Source organism: Takifugu flavidus, chromosome 19 (assembly GCF_003711565.1).
Source record: "Takifugu flavidus isolate HTHZ2018 chromosome 19, ASM371156v2, whole genome shotgun sequence".
Classification (NCBI taxonomy): domain Eukaryota; kingdom Metazoa; phylum Chordata; class Actinopteri; order Tetraodontiformes; family Tetraodontidae; genus Takifugu; species Takifugu flavidus.
The window spans coordinates 7,057,621-7,083,304 of record NC_079538.1 but is presented as its reverse complement, the minus strand read 5'-3'; the positions used below and the strand labels follow the sequence as shown (position 1 = coordinate 7,083,304).

Sequence of the window (25,684 nt, the reverse complement as noted above, 5' to 3'; positions counted from 1 at the left end):
CTGCAAACAACGTGGAGCTCATAGACACAACAGAATAAATCAGACGGAATCGCTGATTATTTTTAGTGTGTAATGAAAAAAAGATCTTTATCACACTGATGGTCTGCATGAGGGCCGTATCAGCATTATCCGGAGCAAAACAAATTTAATCAGATTGAATTGGTGCAGAAATTAGTTTTGGATGAACAGTTTTACTATATATACCCCATTTTGTTGATTTTAAATTATGGCTGGAGGTGGCCATTATTGCCGACGGAGTGCTTCTGAGTTTATGTGCTATCTGCAACATTAGCTAGCTAATTCATTCCAGCAAGTGCACATACTGTGCTCAGCAAACATGGGCTGTTTATGCCCAAGGAATATTGTAGTCAAGGTCACGTGTGTGTGAGAGTGTGTGACTCTGTTAACATACAGACGCACTGTTGATGCCGAAGGACCTGTCGCGATATAAACCAAGGTCAGCGTGTGTACTTGACTATATTAATGTGTTTCTCTGTTGGCGCAGCGTCTACAGACGGTGTCTATAGTCATTTCCTGCATACCCTTTGCGGTGGTTGTACATGCGGTTAAGACGGTCCCACTCTGCATTAAGCTGGGTGAGAGCATCTGCGATCTGTGCAACCTCAGCAGGTGAAGAATCCCTGATGGCATCAGGCTGCTGCTCATGGAGTCCTGCGACCTGCTCACCCAGACTTTCCAGATTATCTTTGATATTCTGCAACAAGACAAATGCAAGATAAAGCTAAGTGGTTAGGCTGAATAGAGTTAAATTAACTAGCTTAGTCCTTTCTAAGCTGCTCAGTATTCAACCAAACCATCCACTATGGAAGAACAATATACTGAGGTAGAAAATAACTCCCCTCCCCAGGGTGCAAATCCAGTGCTCTGCCCCACATAAGTTCCTCTGGATCTGCAGCAATCAAGTGTGCAGAACTTTTCCTTTCAAGGATTTAAATCCGTGAGCCGATTTATACTAAATAAATTGAGAACACCTAATCGCTGCCTCTAACCATGTGTATAGTGATCAAAACAACCTTCAGCGTGTCCTCCTGGCTAGAGAAGTCTTCATAGAGGCCCCCACTGAGCTCAGAGGAGTTCAGAAGCAACTCATTGTCGGCCATGGTGAGAAGCACTTTGTTGATGTCTACCAGGTAGTCGGAGGGACTCCTCCTAATTATTGCTGGTGAACTGCCTTTGCGCTCTACTGAAGGCATCTCCTGTATCACAAAGCATGAAATAATGTAAAAAAACAAAACCACAACACTGCAGACAAACACCACATGCTGCTTATGGAGCAAAAGCTAGTGAATCTGCATTCCTCACCTCTACCAGGAATTCTCCTGTTGGATCTGTTAATGTCTGGGAAGTTGATTCCATGGGCACATCAAGTTGCCTGATTCGGAGCATCCTCAACTCCTAAAGCCAAACAAGCAGAAACACAAAGCAGGTTGGCCTTTTTGAGATCAAAACAGGAAAAAATAAAATAAAAAGAGCATTCCTAAACAAGACCCTCTAAAGAACAAACTGTCTTTAAAGCATCTCACCCTGTGAGCAGAATATTGGCTCTGCAGCCGTACCAGCAGCAGCCTGAACTCCTCCCTTTGGCTTTCATCTGAGGTTTGTTGCATCAGTTCTTCTCCCCTCCTCAAGAGATCTTCCACTCCAGCTTTCTCCTCATCCATCTGTTGCAGAGGAAAAGAATGCACGCATGTCCTAGTTGGCACACTGACCTTGGAAAGCTTTTTTTTTGCCCTCCAGAGTTTAACATCCTAAAATCTAATTAATTCCTCAGATGTTAGGCCTTGAAGTGCTAAATCAATGTTACCATTATCAGGTGTTAAATATTTTTTGCACAGCACAATGATAAGAATTTTTTAAAGTGTGCTGTTTTCACTTTGAAAAACTGCAAGAGCCAGTCAGCCTGGATAAGACCCAACAACAGAATTAATAACGCACTCAGTTTGTATAAACAACAGTGTCTGTGCCTTTCAATCTTTATCAGTCTACCCATCATTCTTATCACCTTCTCTACGGTGCCGTGCGTACGTCTCTGCCTCAGGTTTATTGTTCTTATTTCCATTTATATTTTATACAGCTGAGGCCCATTACAGAAAGAAAGCATAATTTAAAAAACAAAACAAAAAAACCCCACTTGTGAACACTGCATGTGAGTTGAGGGAACCTTTGTTCCTCTCCTCCCCCTTAATCAGCATTCCTCATCACTGAGGCCCAAGTACACCACAGTTCTCATAATGAATGACTCTTTTTTTGTAAAGAGAAGCTGTACGTGTTCTAAAACCTTCTAAAAAAAAAGACAAATATAAGGATTTTGTTTGTTGCATGTTGAGTTCAGCTGACAAGATAGAAAGAGATGCAAAAAACGTCATTCATTCATCTCCTCGTTGTACCTGATGATACCAGCATCACCATAATCGGAAAGTTTGGGCAACTTTTTATTCAAGTGAATTTTACAGTTAGCATTATGTTTACCTTCTCCTCATCCAGGAGGTCTGAGGGTTCTTGTTGCTGCAGGGCCGTCAGTGTGTCCTGCAGCTCTGCCTGAAGGTTCTTCACCTCCGTGAGGACCAGAGTCTCATCGGGACGGCTCTCCGCTTGGACCTCCTGGTTTTGAATGAGCTGATGAATCAGGAAACATGTTCAAGACGCTTTATTCTTTAAGATATGTTGTGAAATTTTGTTGGTTATGTTTGCCTCAAAGTACCTGCTGGTTCAAACTAAGGCCACCTGACACCAGACTAGTCATCATCTGCAGGGAAAAAGACAAGAAACACTAATTACAGACATTCTTCATCTCCAAGGAGTTGTTGTTGTTTTTGGAACAGATAAATGCATTTGTAAATGACGTTGAAGCAATTTTAGAGTTGGGACAAGTCGACATCTCTGCACCTGTGCGGTCCTGATATGTTGGGAGACTTTGTCAAAGTTGCAGTTGAGCTCAGAGAGTTTGGGCTCCACCACGTCCCGGCAAGCAGGCCCCCTGCTGGTCATCAGGATGATGGCCTGGTCCTTGACATTGTCCACACGAAGACTGATGTCCCTCAACTCCTCTAGCATGCGCTGGAAACACACAAAAGAGTTTCTATTTTGTCTTTTGTTTTAGTTTGTCTGTCATCAGATGTTCTCTGTCAGAGGAGAGCCATACACTATTTATACACTATTTATTTCAAACTTTCCAGTCAAACTTGTCTCTTCTGGATGACAACAGGCCACATTTGTTTCACTTCACATTGTAGAAGAAGCCTTCAATTCTTACCTTTACTACTTTTTCCCTCTCTGCCGGAGGAAGGCGCTCCGCTTCATCTAGGTGGATCTGGGTCTGATAGAGCCAGGTGCTGATGTGGGCCAAGTTCTCGTCAAATATCTCTACTTCGTTCTGGTGGCTCTGTACACAACAGCAAGACATTCGCTGAGCGTCCTCATAAGACGGTACAAGCAGAACATGAACAACTGTACCTTTGACTGAACTACACTCACCAACACAGCACTAAGCCAATCCTCAGTCAAGGTGCGGACCTGTCCCCATGCTTCATTAAGGACACACAGCTTATCTTCCAACTGAGCCCCGCTCCCCTCCACTAGAGTTTGCAGACCAGCACTGGTCTCCATCAGGTTGGAAAGCTCTACCTTGCGTCGCTCTGTCTCCTTTAGGAGGCCCTAAAGGAACATGGACAGATACACACAATGTATCATAAAATATATTAAACAGAGTCATGAGGTGTCCTCAATGGTTACGGCTGTACAGATCAGCACTATAACTTATTAATGCGCATTTAATTAAGGCTGAATACAGCTGACCTTAACCAAAATGTCATTCTCTATTAAAGTCTCCAAACAGAGATGGGATCCGAGTACATTCAATTGGATCTTCAGTCAGACTGTGCCACTGCTCCCCCTGCTGGCCAGCAACATAAGCGCTTTTTCTGCTACGCTTCAGCGCTCAGGGATGAAAGGGTTTGGACAGCAAACTCACATTAGCCCACGCAATTTCCGCATCGATGTCCGCTGGCATATCTCCACAGCTGTTCTTCTGCTGCAGCTGAGCTTCGCTGGTGATCAGCCAGTCCTGCAGCATGTTCGTCTCCTTCTGGAACTTTTGAGAAAGAGACAAAGCCTTTTCCAAGTCCTGCTTCCCCTCCGTTACCTTAAAGAAAAGGAAAGTATGGCCCTTTTTAATATCCTACGTGACCTGCAAGCCTTGAATGTTTCCAGTACCGACCTGAGCCCCCAGGTCGTTATAGAGCAGTTTGAGGGCTGTGAGCTGTTCATCCATGGCTTTGGGGTTCTCCGTCTGCTGTTTCTGTACAATCTGTCGGCCTGTCTTTATCACCGTCTCCACCTCGAGCTTAACCTCACTTAGTAACTTGTAAAGTTTCTGTAAATGAAAAACATTTCTTAAGTGGATGTGCTTGATAGTATTAATCTATAGGAGTTATTTACAATAAGGCACCTTTCCCATTCCAACCAGCAACAACGTGTAAGTAAGAGACTGAGAAATCTCACCATACATCCACTGAGATGCAACTGGATTTTTTCTGGTTGTACATCCTTGACATCTAAAACATGGAGCTCAGTCTTGGCACCCTCCAAGACCCTCTTACAGTCCAACATGCGCTGCTCAAAGTTAGCTGGCTTCTGGAATAACTGGTATTTTGTGGAGATCTCTCTCAGTTTCCTCTGCAGTACATGAAATAATGAGTGTAGTTATTTCACAAAAAAATAGCTTCACCACACATGACTACAACCAATAACTAGAAAACAGCAAACGTGTTTTGAATTTATTTAAATTGATTTTAAGCACTCGGCTTCTTGCAGTTACGGGGTGTTCACCAGTGGAGGTCACTGTTACCTGCAGGTGGTCCAGCATGGTGCCACCGCGAGAAGCTTTGCCTTCGCTTGTGGAAGGAGGCAAGTTGGCCACATTTCTCCTCTTCATCTCTTCTACTGTCAACTCGTGGGCAGCAATTTCTGCTCCGATGGTCTACAGGAAGAGCACAGAGAAACAGCATGAAAAACTAGTTTGTGTACATCATCTTTGCAGTATGCATTCATTGAGATCTCTGAGGGTTTATGTAACACGCTTTCATTTGTATCTCCACTGGATGTGATGGTGTATGCTGCCGCACCTGTGCCTCCTGAGGGAGCTGAAATGCGTCGATGCGGTCAGTAAGGTAGGACGTGAGCGTGTGGTCAAGCTGGCTCAGAGACTCCTGCAACGTTTGAAGCGCTTGTTCGTTCTCCTTCAGTGTCTGCAGCTGCTGCTCCAGACTGATCTGCCTGTTCACCGCCTGGAGGACACCCCATCATCAACTTGCATGTGTCACGAGACACATGGTTTTCAACATTCTGGCATTTTGACATTCAGACTAACGCAAATGAGCGAAAGGTTTGTTTTTAAATGGGGAAAAAAAGAAAAGGTTGAATGTTACAGTTACCATTTGACTAATAAATGTCACTTTCAGGAGGGTAAGGGAGATTTTCTATCAACTACTACTGTGTGTAATAACACAAAGGCAAAACAACCGATTAACATCTTTGGGATGCAATACAATGATTTAAAACACCGATAATAAAATGATGATCTTATCTATTTGAATCAGCAGCAGAGATTAAATATTTTCATTATAAAACATTAACAGTTGATATGTTTGGGAAGGAAAAAAGACAAATTCTCCCAATCAAAGATCACTCTGAAGCCTAAAAATTTTTTAATAAAACAGATGTTTTCCTTTGCATCCCGTGCATGCTACATTTGCCTCCAATTCCTGACCTGGTGGTTGAGCTGCTCATAACGGGAGTTGAAGGCTTCTAGCTTTTCACTGATGAGCTCGTCCAGTATGCCCCCGTCTACCAGGGTCTGCCCCAGCTCTCTGATCTGTGTCCGGTTGTCTCCAGGGTGTCGCAGCGTACTCTCCAAAGACTGGTGGTGAACAGAAAAATAGGTGAACCTAGAAAGTAGGGACAAGCTTCCAACAAAAAGGATTGAAAAATAAGTTAAATAGCTATTGCACTGTAAAATAATCCTATGAGAGAGAAAGATCAACGGAACAAAACTTGTCCAAAAATTGTCCACAAGCGTTACCAAAAACAACGAGAATGCATTAGTCAGAAGAAAACATCATTTAAGAACAGAACAAAAGGCACAAAAACAAAGAAACACTGAAGATTCATGCATCTGAAGAAGAAGAACAAAGTAGCCGAGCCAACAGATGGAGAGCCGATGCACAAACTGCTTCACTGGGTGTGTCAGAAGGAACATAAAGAGATGTCAACTGAACGAGAGACGATCTGCCACGAAGAGAGAAGCTTGTCGACTGATGCCACTTGTTTGCATTGTTAACGTGGGGTCATTAAATATGCTTCTCCTTCCCGGAGGTACAGGCAAAAACAGCGACAGCCCATCCCCTTCCAGAGGGGTGACCCTCATTAGGAGAGTGGGAGAGCATGAGAAGGTGATGATGGGTGAGGACACATCACACGCATGGAAGGAGAGAGACTGGGGGAGAGGCAAACTGGGAGGGGGTGAGAGGGGAAGAGGAAAATTAACTGCCAAAAAAACATACGGGCAAAGATGAGCACTGTCTTCAAGGCTCTTCAATTTTCCTCATCACTATGCAACATTACAGGAGCGACACTGTGATAAAAATGAGTTTGACAGCTACGCTGCAGGCAGTCTACAGATATAGCAACGCGACAAGGAAAAGCAGGAGGAACTTGGAAGACAAAGTCAGAGACAGTGATAGATGGAGACAGAATATTTAATGGGGGCTTTGGTTTTACGCAATTATCTTTCCCACACCAGTGTCCAGGTATAGAATGAATGCCCACTTTATATGTGAGAGAGCCTATTGACTGTATTCAATAAGCTTTAATGCTGTAGCTTTAAAAAGACAGCAATTAAGGGAATTAACAGCAGAGAAAAGGGGAAAAGGTGGAGTATAAATTGGAAGATTCGTGAAGTGTGTGAAAGTGCGAGTGTGTGTTCTCTGAACCTCTAGAGCTTCACTGACGGCCTCAGTGCTCTCTGGCAGGTTGTCAGTAGCTTTGACTTTCTCCTCCAATGTGTTAAGCCAACTGTGCTCCATGTCCAGATACTGAAGCAACTCTATCCAACAAGACCAGACCTCCTACAGCACCCACAAACACACACAAACAAACACACACACGCAGATTTCTTGACATCCAGACAAACACAACACATGCTAGTACTGACTGGCAACTCTAATGTGCATATGTGCTCTCGTGAAACATTTAGAAGAAAAAAAAAAACATTTTTACAAGAAACATAAAAGTGTGGGTGATGCGGCACAAGAAAAAACATGAGCAAAAGCACAATTTCGTGGCCTATGTGGCTTTTTTGGGCTGCCGTGTGAGAAATGACATTCAAATATATTCAGTACTGTTAGCTGTGATGTCACAGTTGGATTCTATTGTTATTCACATGAGTAATAACAAAACTGTTCACACGGAATTCATCGCATGACTGAGATGTGAGAGTAAGAACAGAAAAACAGGACAGTTCATGCATAAAATTAAGGGTTGACGTGTCACGAAGAGCTCTCATCTTAATTTCACAGCCATAATAAATCTATTAATGTACTACCGTATTTTCCGGACTATAAGCCACCACTTTTTTCCTACACTTTAAACACTGCGGCTTATTCTACGGTGCGGCTTATTTATGTATTATTTCTATCGGCCGCTAGGGGCGCTCGAGCAGAAAAGTTACTGCCGCGTCACAGGCACTGTTTGAAAAGATAAGCAAAGGTAGTGCAGCGTGTTGGGGAGGGTCAGTGTGGGAATTTCCCAGCATACTTTGTGGCAGTGTGTCTGTGGGTTCAGGTTGGTGTTAACCCGGTTTTTGTTTGTTGCAAATGTTATCTTTTGCAACTTTCAATGTTAGTGTTCTATTTATTGAGTTCTGGTTGTTGATGTATTTAATTACTGTTTTAATTACTGTTTGCACCTGCATAAGCCAGGTTATGTGTGTGATTGAAGACCTCCCTTCGTTGATGTGTCTTCGGTTCAGTGTTTAATAAAGTGGCTCTTTCTGCAGTCAAACTGCAGAATAAGCTGGCAGAAGTCTGCGTCTGAGTTCTTCCGCGACCGGTGTGGCTTTCTAAAACTAGATTCTGCGGCTTATATACAGGTGCGCTTGCCAGTTCGCCAGTCCGGAAAATACGGTACTTTATTTTGTGTGATGACACAGAAGGGCCCCTGTGCCACGTGCATTACCTCCAGAGTGTGACACTTGCTCTTGAAACGGTCACAGAGCTTGTTGTAATTAGCCAGTACCCTCTCAAGCTCTGAGGTCAGTTCCAGGCCACTGTGTCCAGCAGAGGGAGACGTTCTGGACACCAGCAAATGGATGCTGTCTTTCAGAATTTTTACCTTCACTTCCTTCTGCAACACGTCCTCTTTAGCCCTCTGAAAATAACATCACCCAGTCAAACTTGGCGTGCACGTTCATGTCCAAAAGTTTGCATTTCAGTCACCTTCATCTCCTCCAGTGATGCCTCCAACTCCTCAGGACCCTTGTATTCAAAGTCCCTCATCAGAAACTCTTCATCAACCTGGGCCATCCATTCCTGCATCTCCACCAAATCCTTCCTCAGATTCACCTGCTTCTCCTGACTTTCTGCTACCTGCTCTTGGTGCACCAACAGCTGGAGGAATGGATGGGGACAGAAGAGTGGCGTTTGATTCCTGTAATCTGGTTAACTCATCGAGAAGAGCACCTCCTCACCTGTTTGCTGAGTGACTCCCATCTGCCTTGGCACTCAGTAAACTTATCCTGCCCCCAGTTCACCGGTCCAGAACCCTCAAGAGCGCTTACTGTTTCGCCCATCTGTTTTAATGCACAATCCACTGACTCCATCTCATTCATGTACTCCTTGTGACAAGAAGGAAAAATACACTTGAATAAATAAGGACTATGGAATTATTGGCAAAAATCTAAGCAAATATACATTTAATACTTGATCGTGTTCTTTATTGGCTGTCCTCTTACCTTGCAATTGTTAAGCTCCTCCTGTAGATTGTCCCTCTTGCTCGACCCTGTGGCATCATTGGACAACATCTCCTGAACCGCATCCAGCCAACGTTCCACTTCCACCAAACTCACCTATCACAAAAAGGTATTCATATATATTTCTGAGTGCAAACCTTTCAGGCTACCACAACTTGCACCTACCTGATAGGCCTTCATGCTACCCAGAGCACACTGGAGTGTGGCCAGCTCCTCACGTGCCTTGGTGGACACTTGACTCCACCTCTCTAATTCCGCTACATCAGAGGCTTTTTGTGTTCGCTCAATCTCGAGACAAAGGCTCTGTGGTGAAGAAGAACACAAAGTTAATGGGAAATTCTCCAGCAATCTATAATTAATGCAATACCAAAACATCTCCTTTGAGAGAGGAAGCCCAGGAACAGGAAGAGGTTTAAAAACCAAGGGGAGAGGAAACTGATTCTGTAACTTTCTTAAGCGCTCTTCAAAAACAATTTTCCGATATGCGGCTCCTCTGACACCAGAGAGAAATATTGGCTGTCGCCTGTATGAAGGCCAAAGATACCCATTGACTCATTTCGCTCCGCTCTCCCCTAATCATGATGCTAATAGCGCTCAAAGATGCTGTGATGGGCTAGCATGTGGTGGTTGTCAAAGTGGCCAACTTGCAGCTCCATACAGCACGCATGGGCACGCTGCCCAGACTGTGCCCGATCCCCACCTCCCTCCTTGGCAACGTCGAATATCTGACACAATAACGAGATGGTTGGAGCCACATTCCACTGAAGGACAGAGTGGAAGAGAAGCACGCACTCTGTAACACACACAAACTACTGGAACACACAAAGAACATGCATACGCCCTTTGAAACACTGTAGAGGCTGATAAAGAAACCTATTGTATGCTAAGGGGGGAAACCTGATGACAAAGATTAACATTCACGATGATATACATTCAAACACACACAAGGAATGAAGAGAATAATATCCTTTTAGCTTAGCTTTAGGTCAGAGGTCACATGTTCTCAGTTATTTACTTTATAAACAAAATATTCAATGTACCACAGCGAGGCTTGTAGAAAGCATTGTATTGAAGAGCTATAACCACTGCAGGCTGCTGGAGAACAACATCCTGTCAGACATAATATAACTAAACTCCAAAAATGGAACAAAACAAACTTAAGCAATTAAGTAAATTAAACAAATGGAGCACAGTACAGAGATACACTTGACAATAACACTGGCCAGAGTTCTCAGAACTGTTTTAGTAAAAACTACATGAACAACTCTGTGACCTAAACCCCTCAACAGAGACCCCAAAACCTGGCAGAGCTTGAAAGGATCTGCAGAATATCGGAATGGCAGAATAACCCCAAATCCACCAGTTGCAAAGATGGTGGATTACCCCAAAATGTTGCAGTCTGCAATTCACTATAAAGCCACAACTTTAACCGTGGGGAAAAAGTGAAAGGTCCTAATGATAAAAGCTGAAGTTAAATGGTGTGTTTACCTGCGCCCGCTCCACTGCCCCCTCAGTCGTGTGGATGTCGACTACACCGTCTCTTAAAGTGGCTAATCTGACCTCCAGAGCCTCCACTGGGCCTGGTTTGAGCTTGCCAACTTCCAAAGTGGTCAATGCTGAGACAAAGAAATGAGACGTGTGAAGAATGTTAAAAGGGAAACCTATATATAATTTTAGCTACTAAGCATAAGAGAGAGAGAGAACCTTCATCACAAACTAATTTCAGTTGTGTTTTTAAAAAAAATAGAACCTTCCATTATTTAAAGTAATGTAATTACAGCCCATCCATCAACCCTGTTAGTCTAATTTAACATCCAAATGCTGCTCTTCTCTCTGCTTCTGTTGTCTCGGTCTTTTATGCACTTCTGCTCTTCCAGCGTAGTAATTACCAGGTGATTTAATGCACACAAGACCTGGCTATGACTATGCACACACAAATAGCAGAGGTAGGCCATAACAAGAAGAGAGGCCCCAGTGAGAGGCAACCTTCCTTCAACCAGAAAGTAGTTTTGCTTGGCTCTAATCCAATCCACTGTCATAGACACCAGAAGCACGCACATTCGTTCTATAGTAAGGAACACAAAAAACCATTCAAATCTCTCTTTATGGGCTCATTTCTGGCCGTAACAGTGCTAAAATTCCAGAGAAAAAAATGGGATTGATTTCCTGGACTGTTCTCGGTCCAAACAATGTCTTCAGGTGGAGATGGAACTGGCAGAGATATGATCTTACACTCAGTCTCTGAAGTATACACACACACACATCTGTGAGGCTTTGGAAGCCATATAAGGGCATCATCTTTTGCCTGATGTTGGCCAAGGTTTCATATAAAACTGATGTCAAATTTACACAAAAGCTATTAGACTGAGCACCTTTGATCTCTGCAAACACAAATTCAGTCACTAAACATAAAATTTCTAGCCAAAAGTTAAAAAGAGAGGTCTATTTTTTAAACAGGACTATTTTTTTGCCTGTCCTTTGGCTCTGTGCAATAGAATTTTTCTCAAGGTTCTCTGGGATTGCACTGTCAATACAAAGAATTCTTCTGAGTGTCAGAGCAGGCTCCTCTCCTTCCAACTGAAATTATTCTGATATTTATCATTATTAGTTGGCCCAAATACCTTTGTTGAGCTCATCTTTTGTGTTCTCTAGCTGCTGAAGTGTGGAGGCGTGATGTGCTGATACCACCACAATGTTGTCTTTCAGAGAGGGCACGGCCCCAAGAGACCTGGCCTCTGCAGAGAGCTGCTCTAACTGTGGACTCAAGGCTGTGATCAGAACAATTCGCTCCTGTAAAACAGAAATGCCAGCCTTGCTTTAATATCCGTCCTGAAGAACAACATTGAAAGGGAGGCGGCTAAAAATACTCCCTCAATGTAAAAATAAGACAAGGAGTTTCCAATCGGCTAAGTAATCACAAACATTACAGGAAGTTTAGCTTTTTGGTACTATAAAGCACCTGCATGAACACAAACTATAACTTTTGAAAAAAACAAATCAGGAACCCACATTTCCATATATTTAGAAGGAGCAAAAGTCAGTTCTAAACAAACCCAAATGAGACAACCGTCTTACCTCACATTCTCCAGTCTGGCGCCTCAGTTCTGTCTCCTCATTGCCTTTCTGGATGGCCGAGTTAGACGCTATCCACAGGTCCTGTTCCCTCAATGTTCGGTCCAAGTCTGCCAGTTCTGCAGATAGTGTGCTGACCCGGCTCTGAGTGCTAACCCGTGCGCTGGCTGCCTGAAGCTCCCTTGTGCAAACATCCCACTCAGTCTGGATCAGGTCTACATCTGCCTTTACCGAGTCCACACACACACCCTCTACAATCAGAGACAGTGGCCAACATGCATAAACACTCACATCGGACACATTAGAGAAATAAGGAGTAGTGGACCTTTAGTAGATTATTTCTCCATTTTCAGCTGATACACTCTGAATGTTTACTGAAAGTTTTCCATGCTGTTAGACTTTAAAACATGGACCAAAAGATAAAAAGGTTTTTACTCCATGCTTTTACAGTACCTTTATGTGCCTACACAAAGTATTATGTTAGATCCTATTGAGAAATCAGTAGTCTGACATGCTGACTTGTTATTAAGACACACATACAGTACTGTGCAGTAATCCTTCAAGACATTAGACCAAGTTCCATTTATTGTGTACAGTTGAATATAAACCGTTCCCTAACCCTAAATGGCACTGAACATCGGGGCCAGCTTTCGGTCCTTAAGATGATTACTGAATCTGACAAGATCGATGTTTATATGTCAAGGTTTCCACAGTAAGGAACAAAAACATGATAATATAAGCTTATGCATGTGTGCACACATACCACAATTATTACTACGGCGGGATTACAAAAAGTTACATTTCTCCAACAGAAGTACAGTCAACATTCATGAGTCTCTGAGAAATAAACTAAAAAATAGATTTTATGAGTTGTAAGACAAGGCTGTTGTCAGTCTTACCTCTCTCCATCTGGTCCATGAGGTCCCGTCCCTCCTGAATGACTTGAATAACTGTAGCTTCATTCGTCGTGAGGTCCAACTCCAAAGCCTAGAATGAGTAAACAACACACAAATATCACAAAAGGAAAAAAGTCTTGTGATTTTAAATGAGCTCTTTTAATCTCACCTTGAAATCAGCCAGCAGGTCTGAGGAACCAGGTGTGGACTCAGGGTCTGCTGAGGCGAGCATTCGAGCGGATGTCTTCCGTGTTTTAACCCAGCTCAGGAGTTCAGAGCACTTAGTTTCAAAGCTGGAAAAAGAGCAACACATTTGCGTGTTTTTGCTGCACATTCGTATAATCAATTTCTGTGAGGCTGTAGAGTGCCGGTCGTACATTCGTGTAACTTCAGGATCCATCCCCACAAGTCGTTTCTCAGCGGAAGCAGGTGGAGTCAAGTCCAGGTCCGTAACGGATGCATCTGTACCAACAGCAACTGTATCGATGATCACCTGCTCATCTTCCTGAGGTATTCCTGCGTCCGTCACCGCTTCCATTACCTTATCAGATAGATCATAAGTTAGGTCTCAATGTACCAAATCATTAGGTGTGATGAGCAGGAAGCCACAAGAGTTCAGCATGATTTATACACACCTGGAAGGAGCAATCCTCCAGCTTCTGCACCAGGTTGTCCCATCGGTGAGCCAGCTCCTCCGTGTCTGCCTCTACCTTGCCTCCTGCCTCAGGGCTCCGCAGCAGTTCCATTACATCCTGTCCAGCCTCTGACAGCTGGTCCAGTACCCTCCTCTTTTTTTCCATGTCTTCCTTCAAAATCTAAAGAAATTAATGAGGAAAAATTTTTTTTTTTTTAAAAATCAGAAAACACAAAAAATGTTTTTAGCTCAGTAGAAATATAATGCAAGTTAAGTTATCTGCTATGACAACTATAAAAATGTAACAAAACTTACTGCTAACTGGCGCACGTTAGTATTCATTTCACTGGGATCCCTGAAGTTGCTGGTCTGTACTTGATCCAAGGCCTCCTCTTTTTCTGCCAACCAAGCTCTAAATAAACTCTGCAGACGAGTCACGGAGAAAGAAATTATATGTCTAAAATTACACTGGGAGATATTTAAAGGAAATTAAGTGCTGCATCATAGAAATTTAATTTTAAACAAAGAATAAGAAGCCCAGGTCGGATGTTCTACCTGGTCGGACAGAAGCTGTTGCCACACCAAGAAGACTTCCTGCAGCTTGTGCCACCGCTCCTCTGTCCAGCGACACACAGCTGCCCAGCGCTCACCTAAAGACTGAAATTCAGGAATGAAACAAAGACAATAAAAACATCATGTCAAACCGAAGCTATACTGGAGTCCATTCACTGTCACATGGAAAGTATTTAAAGTCTGACTGTCTTACTTGTAGCTGCTCCTCCAGTGCAGCAGTGGCGCTCTCCCCACTGTTCTCATCCACAACAACAACCATATGTGTCAGAGAGTTCACCTTTACCTGCTCTGCCTCTAGATCATTCTGAAGCTCCTAAATTGAGAAGAAAAATGGTGAAATTTGCATTGTAACATATTAACCATTCGTACAGCAGAAGCTACAAGAGCTGGGTCATATCCACTTCTGGGATGTGAGGTAAAATGTAAAAAGCTGCATTTACTCTGTGCTGCTCTATTTGTTCTTTGTAGATTTCCAGGCTTTTTGCTGGAGCTTCTGTCTCCATCTTCATGATTCTCTCTTCTGTCTGCGACAACCAATCAGAAAGTTGCTGCAGCTGCTGCTGCTGGAGATCCATCAAGACTTCATGAAGCCTGAAGGGGAAGAGCAAGTAATGAGGGCACCGGGGCAATTGAAAGGGCTTGGAGAGGCCAAAAAGAAATAAATGGTGTAATTGAATATCCATCAGGGTATTTAAATGTCTGACTCAGACAAAATGTGCTTTTGCGTGTGCATGTGCATATGAACGTTGCATGTGTTTGTTTTATTGACTTCAACAGATTCTTTCATTTATGATCAATACTGTTTAAAAAAAACAACTCCGCCTCCAGGACTCAAATTCGTGTACCTGGCCTGGCGGTCCATGCTGTCCACTCGGAGGTTCTCCCACCGGGAGTTGAGGAGTCTCATCTGCTCTCCGATTTCATTCTCTTCCTCCTCTGTCAGGTTGCCCTGGGCGATCAGCTGGTTGCCAGCTTGGAGAACATTACCCACACTGCTCTGGTGTGCTGTCAGCTCCATCATATAGGCCTGTTCAAGGAACAGGAACAAGTAGTTAAAAAAGAATCTCTTGAGTATGTAAGAACCATCAGCCTGAGGACAAGAATGTTTCACCTCTGTTTACATGTGCAAGCATTTTTTTTTCCCTCCAAGCAAACCCTGAACCAACCTGCGGGTATTCTCATACCTCATGTGTGTGAAACTGATCTTTGACTTCCTCCACATCATCTGACACCTCCTCCTGCACCTGGAGGGCATCCTCTGCTGACAGCAGCCAGGTCAGTACCTCCTCCAGTGTAGTTTGATAACCGTCCAGGTCCACTTCCAACAAGGCACCCTCCATCTGTCCTTCCGTCTCTGTCAGAGTGCCGGGCGTCTCAGGTCGGGGGCTACTGGCCGCCCCCTCTCTTTGAACATTCTACAAAGGAATGAGGGTGAATCCATTACTGTCAGGTTACTGTTTATGTAGTAAAGCAAAACACAGTATGTACTAAAGTACCAACATTTGTCCTGTCCAAGGCTTAACAATGACAGAAAAGAATGAGAAAGAACTTAGACCTGTTGCATGTCCATAAAAGGGTGGTTAAATCACAGTTTCAATTTGTTCTCCAAAAAACATCCCTAGGAGCCATCATCGGTAGCCAGCAACATTATCAAACCCTTTTAACACTTTCCTTTTTCTGATTCAAACTTTTCTAAAAGCTGAAATGAGCTGAAATCTTTGGCAGCAGCAGCAGGAGCAGCCCCACCGAGTCAAAGGACAGAAATCCAAATGGCAGCGTAGAATCGGGAACAATGGTAAGTCAAACAGAGCTTTGTTGTTCTGGCTGATATTATATAGCAGCATTATTCTCTTGGTCAAAAGGTCGTCAATTGAAAATATTCTGTGACCTCGTGGATATTTTGGAAAATGTCATGAAAATACTTTCAGGCCCTGCATGTAACTACTGTCAGAAATAGTAAGAGAGACTTTAAAACACCCATGTAAAGACTAACTTAGCACAATATAAGCATATGGCCGATTCCACAGGTTTCTACAGTATGTATGTGGATAATATGTATGATCTGTAATCTTTTAAACTTTAGGTCACGCTTTCATGAAGATGGAACAAAACCAAAACTAAAAACAAAGACCCTTTTATTCAACCTACTGCCCGCAGTGTTTTACATCACTTCCTCTGAGGTAGGGACGTGTGCCAGCAAACCCTTGGTTGGACCAATCAGAACACTTCATAAAAAGACCTTTTCCAGCACTTGTTCCAGGGCGTGTGAAGGACATGCCCACGGGCCCATGGAATTAAGAGGCAGTTTTGGAAGTTTCTGACTAACTCAACCAAGCTGCTGTGTGTGGAAAGAGAGAAAAGAGGATTTGGACGGTATTTTTCAAAGCTGATGTTGGAGGGATGGAACCAGATCACAAGGATGGGGGGGGGGGGGGGCAGCAGAAAGGAATAAAACTCAATCAAGCCATTGTTATTAGACACATACAGGAAATAAACAATGTCAGGCATTTTTAACACACAAACATCCCTTTTCAGCAGGTTGTAATTGCATTTGCTGGCTACTGTCGGGGTGGGGGGAAGGGTTAAATCGCGCCTTTCCTCCCCATTTGCCTGTGCATGCTGTGCTTTTAATGAGCAACACTCTAAGAAACAAGAAGATTGCATTTTTATAGTGGAAGTGACTCATTCCATCTGACAACCGACGATGAGACGCCACAGTATTCACAAACACGTGCACGTGGCTCTGCGGCCCCGGACATCATCGGCATTAATGTGCTTTTTTCTATACTTTTGAAGTTTAAGTTCAAGAGTTGCTGTTCTATTTGCGGAACGATAACAGTGTGTTTACCAGCACAGACGAGCAGCCGCTGAGGTGGAAATATGCGCCGGCCTAAAGCGCTGTATCATTACAAAACAAACCGAGGAGATTATGAAGCCGTTTGTTTCTGGGGCTATATTGGCAAGCATCAGCTTATTTAATTTCAGTGTGCTGCGAGTCATAAACAAAGCATTATCTTGTGCAACACAATGTTTGCGGGTTCAACTGATGGCCATGTGCTGAATAGAAATTGACAAGTTCTTGGTTTTGTGCCAGCTCTTAATGCAAGATGGTCCCAGCGTATCCATAGGTAGCCTCGTATTTTATGTGTGAGGGTGATTTATTGGGCTTTAATGAATAACAGAGCTGCGCTGTTAGAGGCTCCAGTGTGAAAAAGTGAGTTATGGCCTCCGATCAAAGAATTCTGTGCGTGAACTTTCTGAAACTACACAGCAGCAGTCCAGGCTTCACTTCCATTAATTATCTTCATTACTATTTCGAGTCAAAACTACACTTTTCACATCTGGAACTGCACAAAAGTCTTCATTCAAAAATCCTCAATTTTTGCACTGCCAGGCAACAAGGTGCTATGACAATCCACAGAACACGACAATGTTTAACATGGAATAAATACATTCCCAGAACTGCTTGAGCAGAATCTGTGTGTGTCTAACGAGCAAAAGACATACTTAGCTTAGCTTACTAATGCCATGCAAAGCTGAAAAATGACTGCGCTCCCCACTGGGCAGGGAGCCAGAGGTTAATACCATCAGATTACTGCTTTAAAAGTAAGTAATAAATTTATATTTTTGTCAGTGACATTCATGGTTCATTTGCAACTAAATGGAAGCACCAGCAGGACTGCTCAGACTGAGAGGAGGTTTGAATGGAAGAAAACCGACCGTGTGGCAGTTCTTCTGTGACAAAGATGGAATTTGGTTCTTTCGTGCTTACAGGAGCAACAGTCAGCAGAAACTATTTTCCATGCTTTCACAATTAAAGGGAATGGCATTCATGCTTGTGTTTTCCTTCATTAAGCTAAGTTTGCTTGTGATTAGGGATTTTGGTACAGACATTGTTGATCTAAATTCCACAAATATGAACTTAAACTCGTTCAGTCGCTTTGGGTGATTTACAGTTGTGGATTTTGCAAGCAAAAAAACCTCTACTTCCTGCACCACAGCCTCCGAATCGCATAATTCCAGCTCCAAACATTACAATGCAAATTACCTGAGCAGGTAGGCCTGCAGCTGTGTCCTCAGACGCAGCCTTGTATTTGCGCGGCAAGGTCTCTACTTCTCTGATAGCCTCCATGCTAACGTCTTTGGGCAGCACAGCAAACAGTGACGTCACGTACATAAGGATGGACTTCTTGTCTGGTAACTGGACCGCCACGTCTGAGATAAAGATGAGAACAGCATGAAGGGTAGATTAACACAATTGCAATACACCACTGGTAAAACATTCTAAACAATCACAGAATTGTATTAACCAAAAGAAGGCACGTGGGTTAGCTGTGACATGGACCTGCAGCAACATGACTGGATGCTTTGTTTTCAATTTGTGGAGAAATGGAGGTTGGGAAATTGATTTTATTACTTTTTAAAATGTAATAAAACGTAAGGCAATGTTGTTTATTGATGAAAATGGCGTATTACAGTACCTTCGGGATCCAGTAGCGGCTCAATAGCCAGCTGGTCTTTGGCTACAGTAAACGCATGTTCCAGTCTCTCCACAGGGCTCATTCTCAACACCTGTTGCCAGCTGAAAGACCCCGGCCTAAAAACACAGATAATTAACAATATCGTTCAGAAAATAGAAAAAGGAAAGCTAGAATAACACAAATAAATGATGTCATTTCTCTTAAAGAAATGCCTTGTTGCTGCAGTGGATGGATGTGTTAAAGCCAGCGGTGTGTGGAATGTGTGTGTTCAGTGTTTCACCTAAACCCTAGCCAGGATTTAAACCAACAGGGGCCTTCCTCACACATCACCCCCCAACCCTCTCTCTCTGTGCATGGGAGTGTGACCAATAAGAACTAGGAGAACCTCTAGTGTTTCTCTCGCTCCGTTTTCTTGACACACTGCACAGTCACAGCGAGCGTGTGCAAACGGTGACACGGCAGGAGTAAACAGAGTGAGTCAAACATTGTATACACACTGGGCAGGCCCTGACCTGCTGGCGTGACCTTCTGTCACTTACAAATCCACACACTGGGGCCGTGGTAATAACAGCAGAAACTGGAATTACAATGATGTCGAACAAAAGCGGAGAACAGAAAATCAACAAAAACAACTCGAGCGTGGTGGCAAAGTACAAAACACACACACACACACACACTCACACACCTAAATCAAGGTCCATCTTTCTTGACAGTATTTAAAGAAATGTCACGCAATACTGTGATTTACACTTAAACAAGGCATCCGTTAAACATATAAAATACCAATTCAAAACAAACACCCAGCTGAAGGAACCAAATATAATCCATAAACACATGTAACATTACATGCATGCTCACCTGAAGTGGTGCAGGATACTGTTGAGTGCCAAACCATCAGCCCAGCTAGTGGTGAAGTTCAGCACGTTGACCTCAGGGTACGGACGCGTGCACTGACGTACCCAACTCAGTAAGATCTTCTCACTGTTTGTCTGCTGTAGATTGGCCATGACATCTTTCATGATGTCTTTCACCTTCGGGAACAAGGTAGAAACGCTGTTCTTTAAATTCTACCTTGTTTATCTCACCGTCTACTGCAGTGCTTTTATTTTAAAGCCGTGTTGCACGCGCGCTGGTTTCGGTGCCGATGTATGAAATGTACACATAAAGTAGAGATGAAGGTCGCACTAATGGCGGTAACAGATAATGACAGCCTGTGTAACATCCGCAACAATTATCTCTGTCATCACGCGGGAACATCAATGTACTGGGAGTTTACATTCACCGCAAACATTCATAAACCTTTATGGACGTGCAGGACGTGCATGAAAAGAAAGGAACCGAGCGCATGAATGGACATGTGTGCCCACCTGCCAGTGGAGGATGATGCTCCAGATGAGCCCCAAGGTCAGCTTGTGGTTTCCATCTACAATGTCTGTCCCTCCTATGTTTACCAGATCAACCTAAAGATGAGACAGAAAAGAAATGATGCTTACAACAGGGCGTATTGAACTTGAAACCGATTTCAAATGCTGTTGTAGGTAACTCCAAGTAAGAAAAATAAAAATCCGGTAATCCTAAAATCTTTAGAAATGAGGCCAATAAGAATTTTAGCCCATTTAACATTTTTAGATGAGACCACACTCACTTGACCCTTCTGATGCTACGCTAAGTGTGTAAGGCCATGAGTGGAATAATTACATATAAATATTTTGGAGTGGATCAAGGCACAGGGTGGAACATGAGGTGAAGTGTTGGGTCAAATGAAAGACAAAAATATACCACAGTACGACCGGGCCTAATTAGCTCCATCCACAGGTCTGCATTTTAACAGAAACTATAGTATATAGACGAAATGAAAAACCAAATATATAGAGAAATAATCACGGTCTTCTATGGGAAAATGGTATCATCTTTCTGCAGGTGTGACATTTACAGAGTCTGTGAACTGGAGTGATTATACTGGAGCTGACAAGGACAACATTAACTTCAGCGAAGATATATTGGTTTTTCAGACTATAATTGTTGGAAAATGTGCCTTCTACCCACATACAGAAAATGAACGAACAAACAACCCAGAGTTGTAATAAGTTATTGCTATTGGATTCACACAGCACTAAAGATTCCTTCAATCAGTGGGCTGTTTTAGACAACTTTTAGCACCATGTTTGGTATAAATATGAAAAGTCTTGGCTAAGTCCAACGAGCCGTTGGGACCACCTATCATGAAATTAAAGTCAGCATCTAACGTGCCAAAATTGGGTTTGGGTCCAAAGAGAAAACAGTTTAACCTGGCACTACTCAAAATCCTTAATTTTACATAATTTTACGTTTACTCAGAACTCTTACCAGAGAACAGTTTGGTAATCACCAAAAGTTTTGAGAATTGAGCCTAAAAATAACTACACAAGGACTGTGTATGTCCAAAAGTACAGCTGTTCTTTAGAACAAACTGGCCAGTTTTAAAGTAAACTTTCCAATTAACCATTATTCGTAATCATCCCCAAAAAGGCCAATTCTGAATCATTAGCCTTTACATCAGATTTGAACCAAGCATGTGTCATTTGGCTAAAAGCTTCCCGAAACAGTACAAAGACAGCTAATAGTAATAAAAACAGACGGTACTCACATTATTTTGATGTAGGACTTGAAGTACTTTGTTGACGTTGTTAAGCGCATGCACTCTGGTGGAGCCTCTCTCTTTGGTCTGAAAACAGCAGAAATGGGTCAACTTCTTGAATCTCCGCAATATCAACTGCCTCCATCACTGAACACTACTTCAGTTCAAATTACTGCATGCGTCACATCCCAACTTGATCGCTTTAATTCTCTTCTACATGTTTACCACCCCCCAAAAAAGTCCCTCACAAACTACAACTTGTACAGAACCCACCTGCCCGCGTTATTTCCATCATCCCCATTCTTAGCACATCACCCCTGCTCTCAAACAGCTTCACTGGCTTCCAGTTATTGATATACAAGTACTATTATGACTACTACTACTAGCATTATTACTATAATTGTCATATAATTATGATTATTATTGTAATGACTAGTACTCCTATGAGTACTACAACTCTCTGCAGGATGACTTAATGAAAGGATGCCAACAGTAAATACTTCTTAAATCTTCACACATCACCCACAATTATCGAATTAGGATTTCAACATCACTAACAAAAGGTTGAGCAAATACATCTGTAGGCAAAGGCAAGAACACTTTTCCTTGCCAACCTATGAATCCAGAGAATTTTGATCTGCAAAATGAAGGTGGATTAAGAGAGAAAATGCACCGTACATAGAAATTCCAAAACTGCCTTAAGAGAACATCTGTCCATCTAGAATGGATGGAGTTAGAGATGCAACGTGTTGTGCTCTGAGATGCATCCGCGTAGCCCCTCCCCCAGCGTGGGATCCCAGTGTTTACATTAGTTTCAACATATACGTTTAGGTGAAGTCATGCATGAGCTTGTGTTGGTTGTGAGCACAGCAGTGACATCTTAGTTACCAAAGCGCCTCACTCTTGTTAAAATAACGCTAGCAAGCACAGAATATACAAACTTCAAAATCTGTATTTCACTGTTATTAATAGTGCACTGATGTATTAAACAAGATTAAGAAAAGCAGTCATCAACAGTCAGATGGCTTCTTTGGGTTATATTTTTGATTTATTGTGTTAAACTGATTGATATTCTATGAAAAAAACCTCACCAGAGTAGCGCCAGTGAGACCCTCCAGCAGGTCCAAAAGCTTCCTCCCATCCTTTAGATCAGTGAACATATCCTTGATCGGCGTCTTCCCCGTCTAATTAGACAAAAACAGGTTAAGTACACACCCAAATAACAGCAGGAACATCCAGATAAGGGCGTGGATAGGGAGTTTGGGTCTACGTCACCTTGGAGAACTGTGCGTTTATCCATTTGGTAAAGGTTTTCTTCTGAACTGAATCGTGCTCATCTATGGAACAAAAACAACAGGTGTGTCAAAACCGTGATCTGGGTGGCAAAAACAAGCCCGTGCGCCAATGACAGTGAAGGATGTGTTTTGTTTTCTTTATTTAAGACATCAAATGCATTCCAACGCTGTTATGCTGCTGAATGGTAATTATAGCTGGGGGCTTTGTAGCTCAATTATTGATGGAACATTAGAAAGGTGCGCACACAAAAGTCAGCCTGACATATTTAGATGATGATGATGATGCAAGAAATGTCAAAAGGTGGGCAACCTTTGTAAAACCAGTGAAAGATCAGCCACTGTGATCATCATTGCCAGTCCACCGTCCCCTCTGTGCGCCTGGCAGGTACTTAGTGACAGAGCTAGCTCTCTGTTACTAAGCTGCTCGTGCTTGTTTATCAACCGAGTTAAAGCGAGGTACCAGTGATATACTGGCAGGCAATAATGTAGTTTACGTGTGTGTTGACTCGATCACAATCTGAGAAGACACCCGAGTTCTTTGCATTTGCTGATGATGGTAAATGAATGCACACTTGGGCCAATCCTTCAGTTCCTGAGAGAATCAACACATCCACACACGCCAGAGAAGAGCATCTACAATGGAGTCAGACAAAATTGCCCACCCGAGGGCATTGATGTTATCTGCCTGTATAGCCCAGTACCTACGCCCATCACACATTGTCTTTAGTGTCTCTTCTAGATAACCACCTAATGAGGGGGTCAGTCTTTACTCACAACACACCAGAGGGAATAAATAAAAAGATAACTGTCTTACATGTGGGAGGTTATGGTTATCTAGGACTGCACAAGGGTTAAAACTGTATGTGCACAACAGTATTAAAGTACCACTGTCACCCAACCGTCTGCCGGGTGAAGCACCGTGAACTGAACAAAGGGTCAGAGGTTAAGATGACGACCCCCAGCAGCCGTCAGCTTCTTTGTCTGGCTTGTGTAAAGTGTATGTTGTGCGTCTGTGTGCAGCCACTGGCCGGGTGAGAGGAGACATAAAAACAAGAATTTAATGCAAGAGAAGGCAGGTGGGGGTGAGAGGTGAAGAGGTGAGAGGATAAGACAATTGACTGTGACGAGGGGGGAAAAAAAGGTTGGTAATTTTTGTTTAACCCTAAAACGCTAATGTCACAGTTAACAACCCCAAAACCGCCAGTCACCTTTCGTATGGTTAGCAAAGTTTGTAAAAACTCAAAAAATAATAAAAAGTTAACTTTTCTTCTTGATATCATATACTTAAGAGCAGTTTTATGTGTAATCACGTGTAAATCTTGATTTTGCTTCAAACTCTGTTGTGTCAGAACATAAAAATTCTTGGAAATGTGCACAGATCCTCATTTCTTTTTAGCCAAGAGCACCCTTCATTTTGGAAAACAGCAGGGAAAATGAAGCAGTGAAATTCTGGGGTGGGGACAGGCAGGCTCCTATTCTGTGCACCACCGTTGTTAAAGTGCTCTGAAGCGTAACACCATAAAAAAAATGGCCCCCTGAGAGTATGGAGCCCCACTCTTCATCATAAATTTCATACAGCAACAATAGTACCCAAAGGATCCTTTCTTTAGGGACCATGCCTGATGGGAGTGATGAATGCAGATGATCCAGGAGAGGGAAGTGATAATAGAGGTTTTCTGCTCTAAAAAGCTGGATGTGGTAGCAGGGGCCCAAAAACTGACTTCCATCAATCACAGGGGGCGATGTACAGGTGGAACAGGGCCAAAAGGACCAAGACAGTGACAGCCTGAGGGAGGAAAATCTCACCAAGTGCATTCAGAGAACTGCTTAAGAGCAGTGGGACATGTATGATAAAGGCGAGGTATCGCATTTCTTTTTAATAAAAAGCATTATGCCAGCGTACGGAGGCGCCCTCTGAGGTACCCTGGGAGGCCCCCTGAGGCGGGGCTCCATGTGAGCTCGGGTCTCCTTGGCTTACCACCGCTGCCACTTTGACAGGAGCACAATAAAGTCGATTCATACCCGCCGCTCTCCTCTCAATCTGTCTGCTGCTCCCGCTAACCACAGCGGAGGAATGTCTTACTGCGGGCAGATCAAAGCAGCGTGTGTGTTCAAGCAGGTGTGTCTGTGTCTGCACAACAGGAAAGAAGTCCACCGAGGGTCTGTTTATATAATGTTAAGACGCACCACACATGCCCACTTCTGACAATTTACTTATGACTGTTTAGGTCTGCCCACACAGGTACCGATGCAATAAATGTCACTTGTGTGTTGACACAGAAAAACACACATGCTCACAATCAGCTGTAGCTGGACAATAAAAACAGCTATATTACTGAATGTATGTCTTTGTGACTGCCAGGTCATACGGGAGACAGGCCAGACAGATTGTCGCTCCCTCCAACTTTAGCTGGAAAAGCGTCAAAATGAAAAGTGTCATTAGGGCTTGTTCACGTAGGAGTTATGATATCAGCGCATTAACAGGCGCCTCACCGCTCAGGCCGTTTGCAGAACAAATACCAATCCCTGTCCTGATTGTAATCTTATTTTGAAGTGTTTACACTTCAAACAGGAATTTTGAAGTGTTTACACTTCAAAATAAGGATATAATATTTCCATGAAATAATAACGGCCAAATTAAGATATCTTCCCCTTCGTAATCGTCGAACAAGAGTCGCTGCTGCCGCCTGTGTTTATATTGTCCTGGTATTTTTTTATTTTTTTAAACTGACTACTTAACCAAGTGTTTACCAGCAACACAAGCTAAAGAAAATAACCCGGCGCGACATAACAAGCAACAAATAAATATCTGACTCCAGTGCAGCCAGCTGGGAACACAGACCAAATGCATAAATTATACAAGCCCAGTCCGTCTGTCCACAAAACGCCTGCACAGGTGACGGGATTCTGACCACACAGGCCAAAAGGTGGGACGTGCCGAGGTGAAAATCAAACAATCCAACCAGGATCCCGCAGCGCGGTCACATAGTAAACATGAGTGCAGAACAGCTTGGACAAATAAAGATATTCACAGTTTGACTGTGAACATTTGGCTCTCTTAAACTTAGCA

General features: G+C 43.1%; 1 protein-coding gene across 9 annotated transcripts in view; it reads right to left on the bottom strand.

The window, feature by feature from the left end:
• utrn (utrophin) overlaps positions 1-25,684 on the bottom strand; it is a 104,686-nt gene that overhangs the window by 71,044 nt on the left and 7,958 nt on the right. For 8 of the 9 annotated variants that reach the window (XM_057017576.1, XM_057017577.1, XM_057017574.1 and 5 more), the window contains 41 exons: positions 22,595-22,656; positions 22,411-22,503; positions 21,329-21,406; positions 20,070-20,162; positions 19,561-19,733; positions 18,703-18,818; positions 18,270-18,436; positions 15,406-15,636; positions 15,067-15,248; positions 14,662-14,812; positions 14,415-14,534; positions 14,204-14,305; positions 13,964-14,071; positions 13,650-13,829; positions 13,392-13,555; positions 13,184-13,307; positions 13,018-13,105; positions 12,122-12,369; positions 11,668-11,836; positions 10,535-10,662; positions 9,212-9,349; positions 9,029-9,142; positions 8,765-8,911; positions 8,514-8,684; positions 8,254-8,445; positions 7,011-7,145; positions 5,789-5,938; positions 5,145-5,306; positions 4,868-4,999; positions 4,522-4,695; positions 4,238-4,393; positions 3,992-4,162; positions 3,496-3,675; positions 3,275-3,403; positions 2,908-3,078; positions 2,723-2,767; positions 2,491-2,637; positions 1,545-1,682; positions 1,324-1,416; positions 1,035-1,217; positions 543-715 (listed from right to left, as the gene is read on the bottom strand). In XM_057017576.1, the coding sequence (XP_056873556.1) occupies positions 543-715; positions 1,035-1,217; positions 1,324-1,416; positions 1,545-1,682; positions 2,491-2,637; positions 2,723-2,767; positions 2,908-3,078; positions 3,275-3,403; positions 3,496-3,675; positions 3,992-4,162; positions 4,238-4,393; positions 4,522-4,695; positions 4,868-4,999; positions 5,145-5,306; positions 5,789-5,938; positions 7,011-7,145; positions 8,254-8,445; positions 8,514-8,684; positions 8,765-8,911; positions 9,029-9,142; positions 9,212-9,349; positions 10,535-10,662; positions 11,668-11,836; positions 12,122-12,369; positions 13,018-13,105; positions 13,184-13,307; positions 13,392-13,555; positions 13,650-13,829; positions 13,964-14,071; positions 14,204-14,305; positions 14,415-14,534; positions 14,662-14,812; positions 15,067-15,248; positions 15,406-15,636; positions 18,270-18,436; positions 18,703-18,818; positions 19,561-19,733; positions 20,070-20,162; positions 21,329-21,406; positions 22,411-22,503; positions 22,595-22,656 (5,878 nt within the window). The remainder of the gene's footprint in view (positions 1-542; positions 716-1,034; positions 1,218-1,323; positions 1,417-1,544; positions 1,683-2,490; positions 2,638-2,722; positions 2,768-2,907; positions 3,079-3,274; positions 3,404-3,495; positions 3,676-3,991; positions 4,163-4,237; positions 4,394-4,521; positions 4,696-4,867; positions 5,000-5,144; positions 5,307-5,788; positions 5,939-7,010; positions 7,146-8,253; positions 8,446-8,513; positions 8,685-8,764; positions 8,912-9,028; positions 9,143-9,211; positions 9,350-10,534; positions 10,663-11,667; positions 11,837-12,121; positions 12,370-13,017; positions 13,106-13,183; positions 13,308-13,391; positions 13,556-13,649; positions 13,830-13,963; positions 14,072-14,203; positions 14,306-14,414; positions 14,535-14,661; positions 14,813-15,066; positions 15,249-15,405; positions 15,637-18,269; positions 18,437-18,702; positions 18,819-19,560; positions 19,734-20,069; positions 20,163-21,328; positions 21,407-22,410; positions 22,504-22,594; positions 22,657-25,684) is intronic. The other variant, XM_057017582.1, reaches the window with a different exon arrangement.